The sequence below is a fragment of the Bos mutus genome, chromosome X (genome assembly GCF_027580195.1).
Source record: "Bos mutus isolate GX-2022 chromosome X, NWIPB_WYAK_1.1, whole genome shotgun sequence".
Taxonomy (NCBI): Eukaryota; Metazoa; Chordata; class Mammalia; order Artiodactyla; family Bovidae; genus Bos; species Bos mutus.
The window spans coordinates 80,813,169-80,836,769 of NC_091646.1; the positions used below are offsets into that span (position 1 = coordinate 80,813,169).

Genomic DNA, 23,601 nt, shown 5'->3' on the forward strand with positions numbered 1-23,601 from the left:
AATCTCAAGAGTCTGCTCCAACACCACAGTTCAAAAGCATCAATTCTTCAGTGCTCAGCTTTCTTTATAGTCCAACTCTCACATCCATACATGACTACCAGAAAAACCATAGCCTTGACTAGACAGACCTTTGTGGACAAAGTAATGTCTCTGCTTTTGAATATGCTGTCTAGGTTGGTCATAACGTTCCTTCCAAGGAGTAAGCATCTTTTAATTTCATGGCTGCAATCACCATCTGCAGTGATTTTGGAGCCCAAAAAAACAAAGTGGGTCATTGGTCTTGTACAATTTTCTATACTCTGAATTTGACTGACTGTGTCCCATGGTGTTATTTATCATGTTCTTCCATCCCTGTGTTTCCTATAAACTGATTGGTAAATCTGTGGTTTGATTGGATTCAGGTTTATTTTTTATTTTTGGCAAGAATATATCATAGGTGGTGCTGTGTACTTATAAACTTCCTTTTGCATCACATCAGTAGACACTGAATATCAGTTCTGTCTTTGTAGTGATAAGATTTGATGAATACACGACATTACCTATGAAATACTAAGATTTTATATCCACCAATTATATGAAACACTGATGCCAGAGGAACATGTTAAATAAAGCACAGGGATACAGTTAGCTAAATCCAGACTGTGGAAACCTCAAAAGGACAAAAGACCTGGTCTCTTCCATAAATAAATGGGAAGAAAGAAATAAACAGAAAGGGAGAACTTTTATAGACTTATGAAACAAATCAACGAGCTAAAATTTGTCGCCCTCCCTTGAATCCATTGCAAAGAAAAGAGAGGCAGGGGAATTTATAGATTAAATGAGAATTAAGAGACATACAACCAAGTGTAATGTGGGCACGTTATGTGGAACTTGCTTTGAAAAACCTGTAAAAATTTTTACGTAGCATGATCAGGATGATTTGAACACTGTCCAGATAGTTTATGATGGATGTTCAGGAATTGCTGTTAATATTTCTAGGTGATAATGGTATTGTGGTAAAAACATTCTTAGTTTTACAACAGTGGTTCTCAATGGGTGGGGTAGATTTTGCCTCCCCAGGGGACATTTGGTAATGTCTGGAGATACTCCTTTCACACCCACTTGTCAGAACTAGAACAGGGGTTACTACCAGTATCCAGTGGATAGACACCAGGGATGCTGCTAAAATCCTACAGTACACAAGGGACACTACCCACAACAACAAATCATCTGGCCCGAAATATTAGTGCTGAGATTCAGAATCCCTGTTTTATAAATACATACTGAAATTATTTATGGATGAAATGTCTGAGATTTGCTTGAAAATAATTGAATATAGAAAGGAATTGGGTGTAGATGGCAGCGTATTGGCCATGAGTTGATAATTATTGAAGCTGATAATAGGTACGTGAGGGTTCATTTTATCATTATCTGCATTTTTGTGAATGTTTCAAGATTTACATAATGTAAAGTTAAAAAAGAAAAACAATCATGATCACCAGGTTAAGGTGTTGTTAGCCCCATCAGTTTTCTAAGGGAATTTTATCAAGTTCCCTATCAGCCTTTCACAGCAGGTTTTAGCAGTCATTAACAAATGATCATTGCCTATATCTATTAAGGGCTGCAAAATGGTAATTTTCTGATTTTTTTCATTCCTTCTATGTTTATTAATTGGATTTCTAAAAAGAACTTTCTCACATCAACTGTTTAGTTCCTTTGAAATACAGTTAGTACAGAAAAGGTAGAATAAATACTTAATTCCTTGCCTTTATTTCTCAGCTTTTAGAGTTGGTTGCCCTTATAACCTTTAAAGGTAATCAGTAAGGTTTCTAATTTATATTTTTTATAAATTTAAGTGCTTAAATACATTTTGGTATTTTTCAGTCTATTTGGAGTCATTTTTCTTTCTGATACTCGTAGTATCCCATTCTTGGCCATTGGGAGCCACTTCACATTAATTTTTGCTGTTCTTAGTTTTAGGTTTTTATTACAGAAAACTTCACATGCATAAGTAAAATAGTACAGTGCTGCCTCATGGCCATCACCAGTTTCAGCAGTTATCAACTCATGGCCAAACTTGTTTCATGTGCACCCCCGCACACGCCATCCTCTCCGCCCTCCCCACCCCCAGGATATTTAAAAGTAAATTCTGGACACCATGTCATTTCATTTGTATTGTAAATATTTCAGAATGTATCTCTATAAGAGAAAATTCTTCAAAATATTTAGAATTATCATACCAAAAACCCAATAGCTTGACATTGGAGTTATATATTATTATATAATTCCTTAATATTATGATCAGTATTCACATTTCCCAGATTATTACACACACACACACTTTGCTTGTTTGAATTGAGAGTCAAATAAAATGAAAGAGATAATTGATTTAGTGATTGGTTGATGTCTCATTTAATCTAAAAGTTCCTCCTGTCTATTTTTATTTTTCTCTACAATATTTATTGTTGTTGAAGAAATTTGCTTATTTTTCCTGAAGGATTTTCTACGTTCTATACTGTTGATTATGTCCTGTGGTTTTTAAAATATTGCCCCAGAACAAAGCAAAAAAATGAGTTCTGCTAGACCCTGTAGTTCCTGTAAGTGGGTAGTTAGATGTTGATCAGTGCTGTTAAATACAGATATAGTATGAATCACATGTGTAACTTTTAAAAAGTGAAATTAATTATAATACTATATTTTGTTTAACCCAGTATATCCAAAAGAATTAACATTTCAATGGTAAACATTATAAAATTTATTGATGAGATATTTGACCAGCTCTCTGTACTGAGTTTTCAAAATTCATTATCTGTTTTACACTTCTAGCATATCTCCATTTGCATTCTAAATTTTCTTCAAAAATACTTGATCTGTATTTAGATATCCTAAAATTTACAATTGAAAACGGAGAACCACATACCCAAGTTGTTCCAAATATACTTAGAAGTTTCGTAGTAACTGAATTATCAGTTTTTAAATTTAAATTATCTAACATTCAGTAAAATAAAAACTTTAGTTCCTCAGTCACACTAGCTGCATTTTTCATGCTCAGTAGTGATGTGTGGCTTATGGCCAGTATATTGGACAGCTCAAATCTAGAGGTTTGATTCGATTCAAGTTTTGGGGTTTATTTGGTCAAGACTGCTTCAAATGAGGTCGTTACTTCCATCAAGAGGTTTATAACATCTGGTCAGTAGCTCTTTTTGTATAGCTTGCAACCATGATGGTTATTGCCTAGACCCATTATATAATTTGTCGAGGGTTGCAAAATGGTTGTCTTATTCTATCATTTCTTTATTGGCTAGAACACTGTAAAGAGATTTTCTCTCATCAATTATTTGGTTACCCTGGGGTATTTTGTATAGGAAAGGCAGGATATATGTGCTGGATTCTTTCTCTTTGTCAGTTTATAATGAGTTGGTTCTTTGGCATTCTCAAGATATGGCCACCGAGTTGTTTTCATGTTGTTATGAACTTTTAGATTTAAACATTTGATGTGTTGCACTCTTATTATTATCCTTCTTGTTGCATGAAGTTGTTGGCATCTTTGGCCCATGGGGACTCATTCAAATTGGCTTCTGAATAATTTTGACACAACTCTTGTACTCTTTGATATCTTCCTTGATTTCTGGTGTGTCCATCCAGGCTCATCCTTTACATTTTCCACCCCAGATATGGAATTAGCCATTTCTCTGAAAAGCTCTGACTTCTTTTTCTCAGTTCAATTCAGTTCAGTTGCTCAGTCTTGTCCATCTGTTTGCGACCCAATGGACTGCAGCACGCCAGGCCTCCCTGTCCATTGCCAACTTCCAGAGTTTACTCAAACTCATGTCCATTGAGTCAGTGATGCCATCCAACCATCACATCCTCTGTTGTCCCCTTCTCCTCCTGCCTTCAATCTTTCCCGGCATCAGGGTCTTTGCCAATGAGTCAGTTCTTCCCATCAGGTGGCCAAAGTATTGGAGTTTCAGCTTCAACATCAGTCCTTCCAATGAATATTCAGGACTGATTTCCTTTAGGGTGGACTGGTTGGATCTCCTTGCAGTCCAAGAAACTCTCAAGAGTCTTCTCCAACACCACAGTTCAAAAGCATCAATTCTTTGGCACTCAGCTTTCTTTATAGTCCAACTCTCACATCCATACATGACTACTGGAAAAACCATAGCCTTGACTAGACGGACCTTTGTTGGCAAAGTAATGTCTCTGCTTTTTAACATGCTATCTAGGACTTCCCTGGTGGCTCAGATGATAGAGCGTCTGTCTACAATGCGGGAGACCTGGGTTCGATCCCTGGGTCAGGAAGATCCCCTAAAGAAGGAAATGGCAGCCCACTCCAGTACTCTTGCCTGGAAAATCCCATGGGCGGAGGAGCCTGGTGGGCTACAGTCCATGGGGTCGCAAAGAGTCAGACATGACTGAGCGACTCCACTTTCTTTCTAGGTTAGTCATAACTTTCCTTCCAAGGAGCAAGCATCTTTTAATTTCATGGCTGCAGTCACCATCTGCAGTGATTTTGGAGCCCAGAAAAATAAAAGTCAGCCACTGCTTCCACTGTTTCTCCATCTATTTGCCATGAAGTGATGGGACTGGATGCTATATCTGTTCCTCCTAACCTTGTATTTCCTATAAATTGGAAGTTTGAACTGTTTTAGAGGCTTGATATGTTTGGGTTAAGTAATTTTTTGGCAAGAACATTTCACTGCATATCATCCCCCAGCCCCATCCCTGCCCCTGGCTGTGCTGAGTGATTTGCGGAATCTTAGTTCCCTGACCAGGGATTGAACCTGGGCCATGCCAATGAAAGTGCTGAGTCCTAATCACTAGACCACCAGGAAATTCCCTAGTGTACTTTATATTGCAGGAGGCACGTGTCAGTGTCCTACTATGCATGATGCTAAGTTTGAGCCTCAGTTAAGGTATCTATTGCCAGACTTCTCAATAGTAAGCATACACTTTTACCATTGTAAGTAATAAGGAATCTTTAGGGTGACTTTTTGGCATCTTGTGAATATCTTGTTCCCCTAATATTTCTTTTTTAACCCAGTGGCTTTCACATTTTGATTCAACTTAATTTTGTTTTATAATTATGTAAATTCTTCATTTGATTCTAAAACCAGAAGTATAATACAAAGTATGTGAAGAGAAGTTTAGTTTCTTCTCTTGTCTAATTTCACCTCCCTCTATGTGTGACCATTTCAGTTTTTGGATTAGCATTTTGTTGTTGTATGTTTAAAATACAAACATACTTAAATGCAAATATATTCACATTCTCTCTCTTAGATAAAAGATAGCATTCTGTTGTGTACCTTTCATATTTCTACTGAATCCATGAATCACTCCATAGCATTATATATAGAGAGGGATGTTCAAAAAGGTTTTTTTTTCAAAAACATATATGTGTGTGTGTGTGTGTGTGTGTATCCTTCCTGTGCTTGAAGTCATTCAGTGGCACCCTCACCTAAGATAAAGCCCAAATGTCTTACAAGGCATAAAAGACACTTTTATCATTGAGCTTCTTCATGTGCCTCCAGCCTTGCCTCTGTCTAGTGCACGTGCATGCGCGCGCACACACACACACACACACACACACACACACAACAGTTGCTACTGTTGCCATGTTGAATTGCCCTTTATTTGGCACTTTTTTTTTTTCCCCTGCGCCGCTTGGTTTGTAGAATCTTAATTCCCTGATCAGGTATTGAACCCAGACTCCAGCAATGAAAACACCAAATCCTAACCACTGGACCACCAGGGAATTCCCATTTGGCTTTTGAAGTTCATTAAAGTTGGCTATTCTTTTGAATTGCTTTGATTTCCTTGAATGAACCATGGATAAACCCTGGTTTTGCATGTGATATCTGCATAGAAGACTATTCCCTCTCTCCATTCTCACCATTCATCCTATAGGCCTGAGCTTAAAAATATTCCTGAAAGCCTTCCCTAACCCGTATCTGAGTAAGTGCACTTGTGTGCTGACCCATCATCGTCTGTTTAACATTGTTTGGGTATTCACTATATGAGATTGTTTACTTATATACATTCCTCTGTTATTCCATGAGCTCTATGAGTACAGGAGCCCAGGCTCACGGGATATGAGGGGCCAGTGCCTGGTGTTGGAAGGCATTTAGTAATATTTATTGACTAAAAGTGACAGAAAGGCACAAGCCCAGATATGCATTGCAGTATCCATAAGACTTAAAACCAAGTTCAAGTGGAATTTGCTCAGGTGTAGTGATCTGAGCAGAAAATATGCATTGTCTTATTCATTGTACAGCTGTAAATGAAGTCCAGACCACCCTGTGTGGGAGCCTATAGGTCACTCTGACATGGTGCTCGCTCATGACCTGGGCTGAGAGCCAGAGAGGGACACCATCAGCTGAGAGATGGAGAGGCTGACAGGGCCTGGAGGAAGGGCTTTATTATTGTTGTTCAGATGCTCAGCTGTGTCCGACTCCTTTATGTCCCCATGGATTGCAGCATGCCAGGCTTCCTTGTCCTTCACCATCTCACGGAGCTTGTTCAAACTCATGTCCAGTGAGTCAGTGATGCCATCTTGTCCTGTGTCATCCCCTTCTCCTCCTGCCTTCTATTTTTCCCAGCATCAGGATTTTTTCCAATAAGTCAGCTCTTCACATTAGGTGCCCAAAGTATTGGAGCCTCAGCTTCAGCATCAGTCTTTCCAGTGAATGTTCAGAGTTGATTTTCTTTAGCATTGACTGGTTTGATCTCCTTGCAGTCCAAAGGGGAAGGGCTAGAGATGAGAAAAGTGACGTGAGCCTGTAATTTCTAGGGACAGTGGGAAATGGTTACTTTGGTCAGGATCTGATGAGAGGAGCAGGGTTAGGAAAAAGAACCTGCCTTCTGCATGGGAGCAGGCCCCCGCTGGATCAGGTGTCTCTGTAGGGGCCTGGCCCTTCTTAATGCTGCTGGGCCTGGGCTTTGCAGGATGCCCAGGCTGAGGAGGAGATCAAGCAGGAGATGAACACGCTGCAGCAGAAGCTGAATGAGCAGCAGAGTGTGCTCCAGCGTATTGCTGCCCCCAACATGAAGGCCATGGAAAAGCTGGAAAGTGTCCGAGACAAGTTCCAAGAGACCTCAGACGGTAAGAGTTTCTTCTTTTACTCAGGCCTAAGATGAAGGCTGGAGAAGGCAATGGCACCCCACTCCAGTACTCTTGCCTGGAAAATCCCAAGGACGGAGGAGCCTGGTAGGCTTGCAGTCCATGGGGTCGCTAAGAGTTGGACACGACTGAGCGACTTCACTTTCACTTTTCACTTTCATGCATTGGAGAAGGAAATGGCAACCCACTCCAGTGTTCTTGCCTGGAGAATCCCAGGGATGGGGGAGCCTGGTGGGCTGCCGTCTATGGGTTGCACAGAGTTGGACACGACTGAAGCGACTTAGCAGCAGCAGCAAGATGAAGGCAGGAGTCTGGAGGTATGGCAGGGGCCTATTGTACATACCAACAGCTCCTGTTTTTACATGCTTACTCAAAACTCCCAAGAGCCCTAAGTAGTAGGGAATTATCACATCTGCTTTAGAGTAGAGAACTGCTGAGGTTTAGAGAATGAATGACCTGCCTAAGGTCACATAGCATGTGACCAGCCCACTGGACACAGGTGATTATTGGAATTGTCTTCTTGGGCCCCTCCCCAGGCATTCCTCCCTGTGGGATGTTCCTGCTTTGTGTATTGTTACTTGTTTTTGCCAGAGCATGGATCTCAGCCCTGGCAGAGCCTGGGTACTGAGGGGTCACCTGTCTTTCCCTTGTGGTAGAATTTGAGGCAGCCCGAAAGCGAGCCAAGAAGGCCAAGCAGGCATTTGAACAGATCAAGAAGGAACGCTTTGACCGCTTCAATGCCTGTTTTGAATCGGTGGCCACCAACATTGATGAGATCTACAAGGCCCTGTCTCGTAACAGCAGTGCTCAGGTAGGCTGGAGCCCCTTGCCCAAATGACCCCTACCCATCCTCATTTGACCTTCCCTCTAGGCTTCCTGTCCTCATCCCCATCTAGACCTGACCCATCTCCTTTCCCCCTAGGCGTTCCTGGGCCCTGAGAACCCTGAGGAGCCCTACTTGGATGGCATAAACTACAACTGTGTGGCTCCTGGCAAACGCTTCCGACCCATGGACAACTTGTCAGGGGGGGAGAAAACAGTTGCAGCTCTGGCCCTGCTCTTTGCCATCCACAGGTAAGGCTGTGCCCCCTGCAGGGCAGTTGGTGGAGACTGTGCTGAGGCCACTGGAGGCTCTGGGGTCCAAGGATATGCATAGATCTGCAGAGGTGAAGATGATCTGGTGGACTCTGGATTGCATCTGTTTCCCTACCTGCTGCAGCATATCTGTCCTTGGTTTCCTGGACTTATCTTCCCAATCCACCCTCATCCATTCAGCATGCCCTCCCCTGCATGTGTTCAGTCCCACCTCCAAGCTTTTGCTCACATGGTTGCTGGCTCATAAGCCCTTTTCATGCAAATCTAGCTTGGCCGTCACCTACCACCCCTTCACATTGCATTCTCCTCCTCCTCTTCCTCTAGGAAGCCTGCTTCAACCACTGTGGCATATCCTTACCTCCCCTTCCTAAATGCCAACAGTACTTGAATCTGACTCCCCCCTACAACTTGGTGCTTGATTGTACAGCATCAGTCAGTGAGCATTTCTTGATGGCTGCTCTTTACCAGACCCTGTTGGGGGATTAGGGACACAGATGAGTCAGACATGGTTTCTGTCCTCAAGGAGCTCATGGTCTAGTGGAAGCCAGATGTGTAAACAGTGAGCTAAATGTTGTAACTGGGTGAGCGTGTGTGCTGTTGGACGCACAGAGGAGAGCCACCAACCCAATCTGGGAGGGTGTGGGTGGCCAAGAAAGGCTTTCAAGGGCAGGTGACACTTGAGTAGGAAATGCAAAGGATAAGTAGAAGTTAGCCAGGGAGACCAGTAGGCATTCCAAGGCAGAGGGTACAACATGCGCAGACAGGGAGACATGGTGTGAGTGGGTAGGTGGGGGTCGACCTCCAGGTAGCTTGGTCAGTATGACCAGAGCCTAGGACAGCTTTATCTCCTCAACTAACCTGGACACTCCATAGAGGACCATGTCTTTTGGTTCTGCGGGATCCTGGAGCGCAGAGATGGATGCAAAGCAGAGATGGATGGATGGATCCTGGAGCACAAGAGAGTTCGGTTGGTGTACTGGCCTTTAGGGACTCAGGCAACATTCACACCTGGGGTTTTTAGTCTCTGAAGAAACGGAAGGGGGTGCTGGCCTGTGTGATGGGCCCTAGGGCTGTCATGCCCTACCTCTGCTCCCATCAGTATCAGCTTACCTACCGGTTCCCTCCCAGCTACAAGCCAGCCCCTTTCTTCGTCCTGGATGAGATCGATGCTGCCCTGGATAACACCAACATTGGCAAGGTGGGTGCAAGGAAAGTGGGGCCCGGGAAAGAGGCCCCCAAGTTGGGGCTGGGTTTCTGGGAACAACTCCTGAGTGTGCCCTAGCCGTTCCTGCCGCCTGTTCTCTGTGCCCGGGAGGCTGGGCCAAGGGTCATCCACACTGTACTAGTCAGTAGCCTCCTCTCAGCCTCTCTTCCCCCAACCCTCCACCCGCTACCCTACCCCCCCACCCCCCCCCCACCTCTGGTTCTGACTGTATAAGCCAGGGAGTGTTAGGGCTTCAGCCCTACTAAATGCTCGGTGGCCCCTCCCACAGGTGGCAAATTACATCAAGGAGCAGTCAACTTGCAACTTCCAGGCCATCGTCATTTCTCTCAAGGAGGAGTTCTACACCAAGGCTGAGAGCCTCATTGGAGTCTACCCTGAGGTAGGGCGGGCCTGGCTCAGGAGCCAGCCCCACTCCCTGCCTGACTCCCCAGGGCAGGAAGGGAAGGCTGCAGTGGAGGGGCACGGCGGGTGGGGGAGCATAGGGACTCAGTTCATGAACAGCCTTGTTGGAGCCCTGTCCTGGAGGCTTACCAGCCCAGCTGGGCAGGGCCATTGGATTTGGGGACAGGTAGAAAGGCAGGGCAGAGGCACCCAGACAGAGAAAAGAACAAAAGTACAGAAATAGGCAGGTAGAGAAGGCACATGGGACTGAGCAAATCTTCTCACACCCAGAGAACCAGAGCCTGGGCTTTGGGCAGGTATGTAGGGAGGAGGGTTTGAAGCTCCCCAGTCCTAGGGCACTAGACCCCTCTTAATTCTCTCCTTACAATTTTATTTTTCTTTTTCTCCCTCCTCCTTCAGCAAGGGGACTGTGTGATCAGCAAAGTCCTGACCTTCGACCTCACCAAGTACCCAGATGCCAACCCCAACCCCAATGAGCAGTAGCAGTAGTTCTGCCCTCCTACCCAGTCTGGATCCTTAAGCTGCCCCTCTCCCAATCTCTGGATATTTGGTTCCCAACCTTCCCCTACTTCCTGTCCCTGTTTGGTATAATCATGGGATTTAGGCACTGCTATCAAGCACGAAGAGGAACAGAGGTGATGTTAGTTCTGGAGCAAAAATTCCTGAGCTTCAGGGAGCATCCTGGCCTCTGGAAGGAGGTGCTGAGCTGAGCTGAACTGAGCTGAACAGGGCCATCTGTCCATCCCCTTTCCTCCCTTTCAGACCTTCTCCCATCATCCATAATCATGGGTTCTTTGGGCCCCCTTGCATTTTGCTTGTGTGTGGGTATGTATGTGTGTGTGTATATATGTCCACATGTGCGTATGTGGGTGTGCTTGCAAAATAATACAGATATTAGAGACCCATTTTAGAAGGAGCCTAGGCTGAATTTGATTCCAAGAGAGCTTAGTATGACAGCACCCTGGAGCTGGGCAGAAGTATTCCGGACCTCATAGGATTCAGGCAGTTACGTGAAACTGCCCTCATTCATGTTTTCATTCATTTTGTGTGTTCATCAGACACATACTGAACACCTGTTTGTCAGACTCTATGCTAGGAATACAGAACTGAGTCAGACATGATCTCTACCCTCCTACTAGGAAGATGCTAGTTCATGAGTTCCCATGGTTAGCTGAATCAGGTATAGGTGCTTTGAATTTGAAAAGAGGACGATCACCTCCAGGCCTTCCGGAGGTCACTTTTGAGCTGGACCTTAAGTTGGTAGGATTTGGTTGGGTACTAGGAGCAGAGTCTGGGCTCTGAGGACAGTTCTAGCCCCATTTTTTATTACTTTCTAGTTTGGCGCTGGGCAAGTCATTTGACCTTTCTGTGCCTCAGTTTCCTCATTTATAAAATGGGGCTAACAGTATTTACCTACCTCATAGGATTTAATGATGTCAAACTCCTCACTGGAGGCCTTATCCTTGCTTAGAGTCCAGTAGGTGCCAACACCTCAGAATACAAGTCTTCACATGCCTAACGCCTGAGGGCTTCTGATCCCAATTGTTAAGGACAGAAGGAGCCTCCAGATTTGGGAGATGGTGAATGCTCTGGTTATTGGAGAAGTTCCAGGGCATTTATGGGGTTTACCTGGTAAATGGAGGGCACAAGGAACCCTATAGCTTAAATCATGTATAACTGAGTGCCTAGATCTCAACCTGGGTTGTTAGGAGGTAGGGGAGAGGTAGCCTGGGCCACATCCTGGCTGAGTGCATGCAATGTTCCTTTTGGGAAATAACTGTTAGTTGCAGAGGCAGCTCAGTGTGCTGCCAGGAGATCAGTCTTTGCTTCTTCACATATACCATCAGACCATCACCTTGTCCTCATCTATATACTACATTTTTGTTTTTTAAAGGTTTAATCAATTGTAATTACCCAAGTAATGAGTGAATTTTCTTTTTAAGAAATTAGATTGTTACAAATAACAGTAGTCATTCAACTACCATTCTCCCATCGCATCTTAATTGCTGTAATGTCTGTTGTACATCCATCTTAACTTTAAGACTTTTACATGTGAATTCATTGAATATATTGTGTTTAATGCAGATGATATATTGACTCATTCTGCAGTTTTCTTTCTTTGCTTAGCTATATTTTTGAGATCTATGCATGTTGCTAAATGTAGAAGCAGTTCATCCTTTGTAATTGTTAGGTAGATTGCCATTATGTGACTCTACCACATTTTATTTACCCATTTCTCATGTGATAGACTGTTTTCTGTTTTTGCTTTTATAGGATGCTAAGCAGGAGCATTTGTGTGTGTGTGAAAACTTACCTAGGGTAGATTCCTAGAAATTGAATTGCAGAGTCATAGGCTATGTATACTTTTGTTTTTAATAGATAATTCCAAATTGCCCTCCCGTACTATTTACCCAGTATTTTTCTTGAGGTTGTCTTAGGTCTAATATTGTTATCTACTTTAGTTTCATCCTAAGTAGCGATAACCATGAAACAATGGGTTTGATGTGCTAAGTATGTATTTTCTAATACATATTAAAAGGGACAACTATCAAGACAAAATAAATGTATGTGTTCAACCAAAGAAATCACATACCACTTGTGGTGTGTGTGCCATAATTTGGGAAATGCTGGCATATGTGGAAAAGCACAATTTGGGAGTCACCCTGATTCAAATCCTAGCTGCAGAAACCTGAGCCCGTTATTTCACCTCCCTGAGTCTCGGTTTCCTCACGAAGGAAAGGAGATAATATACACCTACCTTGCAACCATGTAAGGAAGATGAAATATATCTAAAGCAATTTGGCTAACATCTAGATCATCACAGGCTTTTAAAGGTAGTAATTGCTATTCTTCCCACTTTACAGATAAGGAGACTGAGGCCCAGGAAGGTGAAGTAACCCACCTACTAGGTAGCAGTGAAGGTTTGAACCCAGGCCCTCCATCGGTCTTGTGTTTTCTCCATTGTGAGGGTGGTTATCAACCTTGGCTGTTCACTGGAATCACCTGTGAAGCTTTTTCTTTTTCTTTTTTTTTTCTGTCTGCACTGTGTGGCTTGCAGGATCTCAGTTCCCCAATCAGGGATTGAACCTGGGCTGTGGTAGTGAAAGCCCGGAATCCTGACCATTAGGCCACCAGTGAACTCCCTCTTTTTCCTTTTTAAGAATCAAAGCAATATATACACCAGTTAGAAAATAAAATATTACAGAAGGGCTTATAATGAAAAGCAGCAGTTCCTTGCTGCACTCCCGTGTCCAAAGGATGTGGAGCTCCTTGCTCTGGTCCCACGCCTGGAAATCTAACTCAGTAGGTGTGGATGATAATCTGGGTAACTAATCCCTACCTCATGAGGTAGAAAGCATTACATAAATTGTCTCAGGCTAAGGCCCTGGCACATAGGAACAAAAGTGCTACAAAGGATTTAAATCCTGAGGCTCAGAGAGGTGAGATGACTTGTCTTGAGATCCCAGTGGTTCCGTTGCAGAGCCTAAACTTCAACTAGGATCTCCTCTGTTTGCCCAGTACTTTCTCTTGTGTCATACTGCCTCCTAGCCAGCTGGACCTGAGTGAAATCCCTAGGGCTAGTTGGGGGACACTAGGTTGACTCCCTTATGTTCTGGACCTAGTAGCCTTAGTCTGGGGACCCAAACATGAACCAAATCTTTATCCTGTCCTTGAGGAGCTCAGTGTCTAGTTGGGGAGGCAATTCATAAACCAATGTGATCAGCGTTATGACAGGAGCATGGATATAGGAAGGGCATCTAGCTTAGGTAGAGGTTCAGGGAAGACATCCTCTAGTCTAGGAGGTGAAACCTGAGCTGAGTCTCGAAGGACTGGTAGGAATTAGCCAGTTGAGGAGTTGGAAGGGATTTCCAGGTAGTGGGAACAGTATGCACAAGACCTGCGGTCAAGAAACAGCCCACCAGTTCAGAAATACTGAGCCATAAGGTTTCCTGGGCTGGGGAAAAGTAGCAGGAAGTGAAGCTGGAGAGGTAGTCAGGAACCAGATTTGAAGAGAGTCGTTAAGAGCCTGGCTATAGAACAGATTTACCTCTCAGAACAGTTTGGTTCCCTAACTGGCTGTATACCAGAAACACATGGTGCATCCTGGATGACACCCTCCACCACCACCACCTAAAAATTCAGTTTTCATAACTGGGTGGGGGCCTCAGCATCTGGAGAGCTTATAAATGTGAGGATGTAACTAGGGTGCAGCCAGGTTTGGGAACTGTGGGTTGGAGACAGCAGAGGAGACTAGATAAGAAACAAACCCCTTTCTGGCTGGCCAGTGTGGAAGCAGATTAGGTTAGATGCTCAAACTTTATGCTCCCTTAGTTTCCCAGTTCAATTCTCACAGTTTTATATTTGCCTATTTTATCTCTCCAAATAAGCTATAAGCCCCACAGGGGTGGGTGTGGGACTATCTTGCTACTAGTATACACCCAGCAAAAAGCACAGTACCTGACCCCAAATACGCATCCAAAAAATAGTTTTTCAGTGAATGAATGCATGTGTGAAGGAGAAAATGGAGACATATTAGTTAGGGAACTTGAAAATACTAGTCTACTGAAGGGCAAGGGCAGTGGGACTGGATTGGAGATGATAAGGTGTGAGCCATTAAAGGAAGAGATGAAGCAGACTTGGTGACTGATTATTGGATGTGAAGTGTGACTGGGAGGATAGAATGAATGCTGGTTAATAGCCAAGATTCCTACTCTGTCCCAATCATTCTCCTTCATCATCCATCTGAATCAGAATCTCCTTCCAGCCTCCTCAGCAATTGAAATTCCTCAAGTTAAGTAAACATTGTCTGTGTGCTGTGTGGTCTCCCCCTCCTCCCCAGCCATTGATTCATTCATTGAGTTCAATAAATCTTGGCTAAGCACCTCCTGTGCCCTTCCAAGGTGGGACTCTTGACTCCCTCTTTCCTACCTCAGATGTTTTTGAGGGCTTCCCCAGATAAGACTTACGTCCCTTATACAGTAACCTAAAGGGAGATACTCAAACATCAGACCTGTAAGGGAACCTACAGACTTCGTCCAGTCCCCTCCTGAGGCTCTCAGTGGGGAAGAAACTTGCCTAAGGCCCCACTACTAGGAAATGTAGGAGCCAGAACTGGAGCCTAAGTTCCCTTTCCACATTGCCCCTAGAGCCTTGATTTCTCCCATTGCAGATCAGAACAGGCAGAACAGGCCAAGGAGAAGGTTGGCCTTTGAAAGTCACTGGTACTGGACAGGCGAACAAGAAGCTTGCCAGTTACACTGCTCCCTTTTGGAAGCCCTCAGCAGACCTGCCATGCCCACAGTCCCTTTTAAGGGATTAAGCATGAGTTGCCATGCTCTGTACCATGTGACCTCACAATCCTGGCCACAGATGACGAAGTTGGGATAGTATCTTACTCATGGACAGCCAGTCTCTAAGCTGGACGATGGTTCTATTAGGTAGACTGATGTAAGAACTCTATCTCCTAGCCATGGCCTGTATGAGATGGTAAATGTATGAAACAATCAGATCCTTTTTCAGAGAGGCTGAATGTGAGGCATTCAGAAGAAGTGGACAATTAGAATTTAGCAAGGCAGATGTGGTGGATGAGGGATGTCAGAAACTGAATAGCAAAAACAAGGAGAAAGCTGCAAAAACCATGAGGCATGTGAGAATGTGGGGCCACAGGTAGCAGAAGCCATGAAGCAGCAAGACAATGGGCCAAAAGGACACAGAAGCCATGAAGCAATAGGAGCCACGATGTAGCAGTAGCCTAGAGGAACAGAAACCATGAGACAAAACCCTGAATCTGTGAGATCCACGAAGCAGCAGAAGGCTTGAACAGACAAGATCCATGTGGCAGCAGAAGAAATGAGACTGCAAGAGCCCCAAGGTAGCTGCAACCGTATGGCAGTGAGGCAGCAAGAATCAAAGAGGCAGCAGGATAGACCAGGCAAGCAGAAGTTACAGCACAGAGAAGCCCCCGATTAATTGGAGCTGAAGCCCCAGAAGCCAGGAAGCTGCAGGAGCCAGGAGGCCCAGAAGCTGTGCCCCGAAGGCCACTGGCTGGCGTGGAGGGGAGCAGAGAGAAGGTAGTCAGTAGCAGTAGGAGGAGTATAAACACTGCCAGAAAGAAGTTGAGTCACCATTTTGAGAAGCACTAGAGAAGGGAGCAACAGATGCCTGCAGCTGAGGGGGTGACAAGATAAGCCAGGCTCTAGCGCTGCTTTGGATCATAAACCATTTTCAAGTTTCTGTTCTGTGAGGCTGCCTATGTAGCTGTTTTTGTCTTCCTTATTTCCCTGTGAATGCTTCAATAAATCTCCATCACTAAGCTGAGTGTGTCTGTTCCTTATAATCTAAAAAAGATTAACACTGTGGTGTGTACTTTAGATGGGTGGAGAATAGGGCAGAAGATCTTACAGGTAGGTTTGAACCAAGACACAGGTGGAAATTCATTCTTCTCTCACACCCTCACTGGCACGGGAACTTTTCATTCACTTACTCATTGACGGCTTTTTCTCATCCAGTCATTCATTTATTCATTACTTCTGGATAACTCATTCATTCACTTATTATCATTCATGCAATAGTATAAGCATTTGCTCATTTGTTCTTTCCAGTATTCACTTAGTCATCACTTTGCCATCCATTCATTCAGCAAGCATATATTGAGCTCCTGCAGCATGTCAAGCCCTGTGCTTGGTTCTGGAGATAAGATATATTCCCTATACTCCAGGAATTCAGTTTACCTGAGGGCTCAGATAATTAAGCAGATAAGTGCATCAACTGTGACAAAAGAACTGACAAGTGTAGATGAGGCAGAGTAGAGAATATGACCATTAGGTGGTTCTTCCTGGGGTGGGGTGGGATGGAGGGAGTTTTCAGGAAAGCCTTAATAGAGAAGGGGGCACTTGAAGGAAGAATTTCTGTTTACCATGTAGAAACGGAGGAAAGAATACTGCCAACAGAAGAACTGCTTAAGAAAGATACATAGTGTGAAAGCACGTGGGTTTTGGGGGGACCAGTGGAAGAAGTGGAAGCCAGGCAGTCAAACTTGGCTTTCATTCTATGGGCAATAGGAAACCGAAGAAGGGTTTGAAGCAGAGAAGTGACAGATTGGTATTTTAGGAAGATGACTCTAATAGCTGGTATGAAGGATGGTTGGGGGCATGAAACATTGACATAAATAACATTTGAATAAAGAACGTGCATGTGTCATAGAGGGAGAAAGTTCTGCCAGTGGACTAAGGAAGACATTGGAGGAGGTGGAATTTGAGCTAAGCCTTGAACAATAGGGAAGATTCCAACTGATGGAGATAAGGAGTAATATTTTTTCCAAGCAAGTATGGCAAGTCTGGGTTAATGAATATTCCACTTTGACTGCAGTAAAGCTACATTTAAGGGAGAGGTAGGAAAGGAGACTCCAAGGTTTCTCAGATTTTTATATTCTGTTACCATTAGGTCTGCCAGGAACAAGGGTATTTGGGGGGAGGGAGTTAAGTGGTGGGCAGGAATGTCCTTTTTCTGTTTTTAAAAATTAATTTAAAATATGTGTTCATTTTAAAATAGAAGTAATGCATACACAATGTTCATAAAACAAATCAATAAACCAGTACCAAAAAAGTACTGACACACATGCCCCCATCCCTACTCTACCATCTTGTTATTAGCATCCACTTTTAGTTATTTCTTCTGATTGTTATTTCCATATATAAATAATATTCCATATGATGTGTCTTTCATGTCCTGCTATGACAGATAAGGATTTAGATAATTTACACCAAGTTCAACTCTTGTCCTTCCTCCTTCTAATATGATTTAGTTTCTCTGTTAAATAACTTCTGAGGGGCTTCCCTGCGTGATAGCACAGTTGGTAAAGAATCTGCCTGTAATGCAGCAGACCCCGGTTCGATTCCTGGATCAGGAAGATACCCTGGAGAAAGGATAGGCTACCCACTCCAGTGTTTTTGGACTTTCCTTGTGGCTCAGCTGGTAAAGAATCCACCTGCAATGTGGGAGACCTGGGTTGGGAAGATCTCCTGGAGAAGGGAATGGCTACCCACTCCAGTATTCTGGCTTGGAGAATTCCATGGGCTGTATAGTCCATGGGGTCGCTAAGAGTTGGACATCTACCATCTTGTTATTAGCATCCACTTTTAGTTATTTCTTCTGATCGTTGTCCCCACTTCTAAATAATATGCCATATGATGTGTCTTTTCTGTCCTGCTATGACAGATGAGGATTTAAATAATTTACACCAAGTTCAACTCTTGTCCTTCCTGTTTTTAATATGATTTAGTTTCTCTATTAGATAACTTTTCTGAATTTAAGCAACACTGGGATTCCTTGTTCCATGAGCGAGAGACCATTTTTCTGAACCAGAACTTTGTTAGATGAGAATACCTTTCCTATTTGCCTTCTTCCCCACTGTTCAACCTCTCAACTCCTATCATCTGGTCTTTTATATATCAAAGTTGGTAACATTGAATTCTATTCTGTAATCAGATTAAGGCTTTTTCTGTGTGTGTTGTCTTTAGTTTGATCCTAAAAGTTTAAAAGCAATAAACTATTATTATTAACATGACTAAATATTCATTGCAGAGCCAATTGATGTACTTTTATAATTTTTTCTTGTAGCAGTTTTTCATCTTTTTGGAAGTTTCTAATTCTGTTTCTCTTTCACTATTTTACTTTTTCATATATTCCATTTTTTCTTCTCAAAAACCTCTATTACATTAGGTACATCAAGTCTACCGACCCCCAAACAAAAAAGACCCTCTTGGAATCCTCCATCCCTTTCTCAAATCTGGACTAGTTGTTCTCCAGGCCTGATGCATGACTGTCATTTTGGAACTTTCCTTCACAGCTTTCCTTGCTTATATGACTATTTACTGGTGGTTCCCAAGGTTTTTGCTGTGTCTGTTTTTTTTCCGTTGTTTTGATAGTATACATCCTCAAGTAACTTCTCAGAAAGGTTGTATAGGAGATAGACTTCCTGGATACTGTATTCCATTCTTATGCTTGGATATAAAGTTTCATTTCTTATGGGCTTTTTTTTGTTTGATTGATTGATTGTGGTTTTGTGGCTGTAGCTTGAGGCATTCGCAGGATATTAGGATATTACTTCCCTGACCAGGGATTGAACTCATGCTCCCTGCAGTGAAAGCACAGAGTCTTAACCACTGGATCGCCAGGGATGTCCCCTAAAGTTTGAGATTCAAAGCCATTTTCCCACAGAACTTTGAAGTCTCATTGCTCTTATGTAAATATTAACTCATTTATTTCTTCTGTCTTTCTGGGACCTCAAAGACATGAATGTTAGATTTTTTTCTTATAGTGTTGCAGGTCCCTGAGGCTCTGTTCACTTTTTTTCTAGTCTATTTTCTCTCTTTTTCCAGATTGGGTAATTTCTGTTGTTCTATATTCCAGTTAACTGATTCTCTCCTCTGTCCCCTCCTTTTTTGCCATCCATCCATTTTGTTTGGGTTATTGTATTTTTCAGTTCTACAATTTCCATTTGATTCTTCTTTATATCTTCTATTTCTTTACTGACAATTTGTATTTTTTCACTTGTTTTAAGCATATTCCTTATTGTCCATTAAAGCATTTTTATGATGGGGCTCCTTAAAAACCCTTGTCAGATGATTTTTAACATCTCTGTCATCATGGTGTTGAGTCTGTTGAGTGTCTTTTCTCATTCAAATTGAGATTTTCTTGGTTCTTGGTATGATGAGTGATTTTCAGTTGAAACCTGGGGATTTGGGGTATTGGGTTAAATATGAGGATTACTTAAATATCTTGTTTTAACTTGCCTCCTCAGACACTGTTCCAGCAGTGAAAGAGGAGACACTGACTTGTTACTATCAGATGGGCATGGAAGTCCAGTATCCCCACTCAATGTCTGTTCATACCCCAGAGAGAGGGTTTCCTCATTACTCTTAGATGAGGGTGGGAGTTCTGGCTCCCCACTCAGCCTTCCCAAACACTACCCCAGTGAGGAGGGGAAGAGTTACTCTTTATAGCCAGCAAAGGTAGAAGTCTAGGCTCCCCACTTGGCCTTTGCTGGTGGGACTACAGTTTTTCCTGTGGTGTTTGGCTGGAGTAGAATGGTTATTATCTAATTACCATCTTATCCAGCACCAAGTCTAGGATATGTGAGGTAAAAAGGAAACCAAAAGAAATCACCACCACGTTACTCCTCTGCTACTGAGGTCCTCAGCAGGTTTGCCTTCTCTCTACTTCTCAGTCTTATGTTTATATGTAATGTCCCAGGATTTTAGCTGTACCTGGGGAGAGGAATAGGGAAAAGTACTTCTACTCCATTCACTCCCCTCTTTAAATAGTAATTTTTTGAAAACTATATTTGTGGTATTTTAAAATTTCCTAATTATGTGTTTTAAGTTTTGGGATGTCATTCATTGTATTGGTCATTGGATAGGCTTCTTCATTTTGAAATTCTTTAATTCTGGAAAATCCTCTTATATTCTTTGATAAAATTCTTTGATACGTTCCTCTTTTCTGTTTTATTTTGTTGTTGTTCTCTCCTGGAACTCATTAAAGTGGAATGTTAGACTTTCTGAATTGATCTTTTGTATTTTCATCTGTTCTCTCTACTGCTGCCACACCTCCTACCTCCTTCCTTCTCCCCTTCCTAGTTTTCTCTCTCCCTTTGTTTTTGTTTACTTTCTGGAAGAAGATTTAACTTTATTTTCCAACTCTTCTCTTGCATTTCTTTTCTTCCCTTCTTCTTCCTTCTTTTCTTCCTCCCTTTCTTCCTTCTTGCATTGGGTCTTTGTTGTCCCACGTGGGCTTCCTCTAGTTGTTGTAAGTGGGGGCTGCTCTCTAGTTGTGATGCACAGGCTTCTCTAGGCACGTGGGTTCAGTAGTGGTTCACCGGCTCTAGAGCACAGGCTTGGCAATTTTGGCACATAGGCTTGGTTGCCACGCAGCACGTGGAATCTTCCCGGACTAGGGATGGAATCTGTGTCCCCTGAATTGGCAGGCAGATTCTTAACCACTGGACCACCAGGAAAGCCCTGCATTTCTCTTCATTTTGCCAATCACATTTTAAAATTTCCAAATATCCATTCATGTTATCTTTTCTTATAGCATTCTGTACTTGTTTAATGGATGTGCTGTTATCTTGAATCTCTCTTGGAGTAATAGAGGTATTTTTATATATCATTGTGTTCTTTGAAATATTTATTTCCTTTGGGATTTGTTTTTCCCCCATTTGCTTATTGTAGTCTCTTTCAATTTGTAATCTTTTCTCAGGTCCCTGGTAATGTATAGTGGTTTGCTCATATTTAAGAACACAGCAATAAAATTGGATTCAAAGCTCTGTGTATGGGGTACAGGGCTAGGTGACTGGTGGCTTACCTTTAGAATGATTGGAAAATAGCTGACTACTATGCTGTGCCAAAACATAAAGATCTTTCTCTGAGCTTGTTCAAATTGCCTTAGAAAAGAAATGTCTAGTTTTGCCTAATGGGTAGACACCTGGCTACTGTGAATTGTACACAGAGGGATGGGTTAACAGTTCAATATACAGCTTCACAATTTATCACCCTGTTTTTAGACCAACATCTCACTCGTGCTCTATATCATACCTGGCATTGTTAAGACCCAAAACATTCTAGGCTACTACACAGAAAGATCAACTCCTCCTCAGTGGCATCACCTCCATGTATACTCCAGGCTGTGGCTTCCTCCACCATGCTTCATCAATCATCAATCCTCCATTTTCTTCCTATCTTCCAGACATTTGGAATCTCTTTCGCTGATGGACCTGCTCCTGACGGACATTCTCTTCGTCATTGTGTTTTTATACTTTTTTTTATTCCTTTACTATTATTTTAGCAAGGTTTCAGGTGGGAATGGAGATAAACATGTGGTAAGTCTGCCATCTTGTCCTAGAAATCTACTAGTCTACTTATAACTGTTTATTTTTTACTTTTCTGATAATAATCTTCATATCTTTAAGTAATATACAATTTTTTTCTATTTATCAACTTACCACTTTTAGACATTATCTGTTACTTCCTGCTATTAATACCACCGACTGCCCTCCTCCCATGCCCCCAATATATAGACATGTCCTTAATTATATGTCCTCTATTTCTTACCTTTGTACCTTTAAATAATAGATTTATATTCCCTCTTTCAATCTCTCAACTTCTCTCATTTATACTTTTATATTAACAAGATTAATAATATTTACATTCTGTTTGATAACCAAAATTAAATCATCCATACTTTGCTAACAGGTCATTCTAAAGGTTTAAAGTCAATAAAGTGTTTATGTTGTTATAATTATGTAAATGTTGTTCCTAATGCTCCAGTGTCCTAGGATTACATTTCTTTTCTTATACAGTTTATGTTTTTTCCTAGAGTTTCTAATTGCCTTTCTTTTTTCCTTGCATTGTCTGACTTTATCTCCTTCTTAAGTTGTTCCAAATTCTTAAGGAAAGTATAAAATCATTTGAATCCCCTTTTTCCCCAGATACCTTCCTCCTGGAGCCCTCCGTCTTCCTGCTCCAATTTGGACTGGTTGCTCTGTAGGCCTGCAGCACAACTGTCATCCTGGGACGTCCCTTCATTACTCTTCTGGGTTGGACCCAATCTTTCCTGGACCTTACATCTTCCTCTTTGTTAGTTTACTCCTTTGTAGTGGCCTTTGTAGTTGTTCTCCACCATCCATTCCTCTCCTCCCCCATTGTATTAATAGCTGTGCAATTTGAGTGGAATTGACCCCATTGCCAGCTCTAGGTATAGAACTTTATGATATAAACCAATCTGAGTAATCTCCCACATTATCACAGTGATGATTGGTTCAGAGATGATCCAATCACTGAAGCTTTTTGTTCAGATTTTGAGGGAAGACATAGCTGTCTTCCCTTGGACACGAACAAAGAAGTATGTGGTCTGATGGCTGTTGTTAGCCATCTGTTGAGCATGTGGAAGGCTTACCTGAGAATGGAGCTGACAAATGGAGAAGGCAGAGCCAAGAGAATTACAGAGAAATGGATCCATATTCCTGATCATACCGGGCCTGAAGTCTTCCCTGCCTATGGACTTGTCAGTTAAGTGAGCCAATAAATTGCATTTATTATTTAAGCCAGTTTGAGTTGGGTTTTATATTGCTTGCACATGAAAGCATTATAACTTATGTTGTTGCTGTATCCCTTTAGAGAAGGAATGTGCATTTTTTGGTTATATGAGGCACTATATTGTGAAAGCATATTTTTAGAGTAAATCTGGGATGAAAGGTATATGTTGGATTACCAAAGGAGTGAACTCTATTGGCTGCCTAGTATTTAAATCTTCATCCTATTTGGAGGGATTCCTCTTCATGTGAGTCTCAATGAGAGGCAGGCCCCCACTTCCTCTATGGAAACCAAAGGTAGTTAGACTTCTTTCCTTGCCCACCAGGCGACAAGGACCGAATATTCTAGTCATAGCTTTGAATCCAGTGTGAACAACACAAAGGAGACAGGAATATATAAGATTAACAAGCAGATGACAAATTAGGAGAATATGCTTGCAATATGTAAAACTGACAAAAGATTAATAACTAGAAAAAGAAGATAGTAAATCCAAGAGGAAAATGGGGAAAGGAAATGAGTAATTAACAGAAGGAAAAACTTGAATTAACACAAGGGGAAACTTGAATACATTAAGAGATTTTCAACTCTGCAGATAGAGAAATGAAAATTAAAATAACATTGAGAAATCACTACAAGAATGGCAACATGGAGAAAGTCAGATATCATCAAAGCACTGATGATGAGAGGAAAAG

The 23,601-nt window shown here is 42.3% G+C and overlaps 1 protein-coding gene across 2 annotated transcripts in view; it reads left to right on the forward strand.

Moving 5' to 3' along the window:
• The window catches only part of SMC1A (structural maintenance of chromosomes 1A), a 47,409-nt gene extending 24,490 nt beyond the window's left edge, over positions 1-22,919 (forward strand). Inside the window, exons 20-26 of one of the 2 annotated variants that reach the window (XM_070366220.1) lie at positions 6,925-7,081; positions 7,756-7,910; positions 8,022-8,173; positions 9,323-9,392; positions 9,688-9,798; positions 21,564-21,696; positions 22,306-22,919. In XM_070366220.1, the coding sequence (XP_070222321.1) occupies positions 6,925-7,081; positions 7,756-7,910; positions 8,022-8,173; positions 9,323-9,392; positions 9,688-9,798; positions 21,564-21,662 (744 nt within the window). In that variant the 3' untranslated portion in view covers positions 21,663-21,696; positions 22,306-22,919. Of the gene's footprint in view, positions 1-6,924; positions 7,082-7,755; positions 7,911-8,021; positions 8,174-9,322; positions 9,393-9,687; positions 9,799-10,220; positions 16,138-21,563; positions 21,697-22,305 lie in introns of those variants that run through there. The other variant, XM_005888465.3, reaches the window with a different exon arrangement.
• The last annotated feature ends 682 nt before the right edge of the window (positions 22,920-23,601 follow it).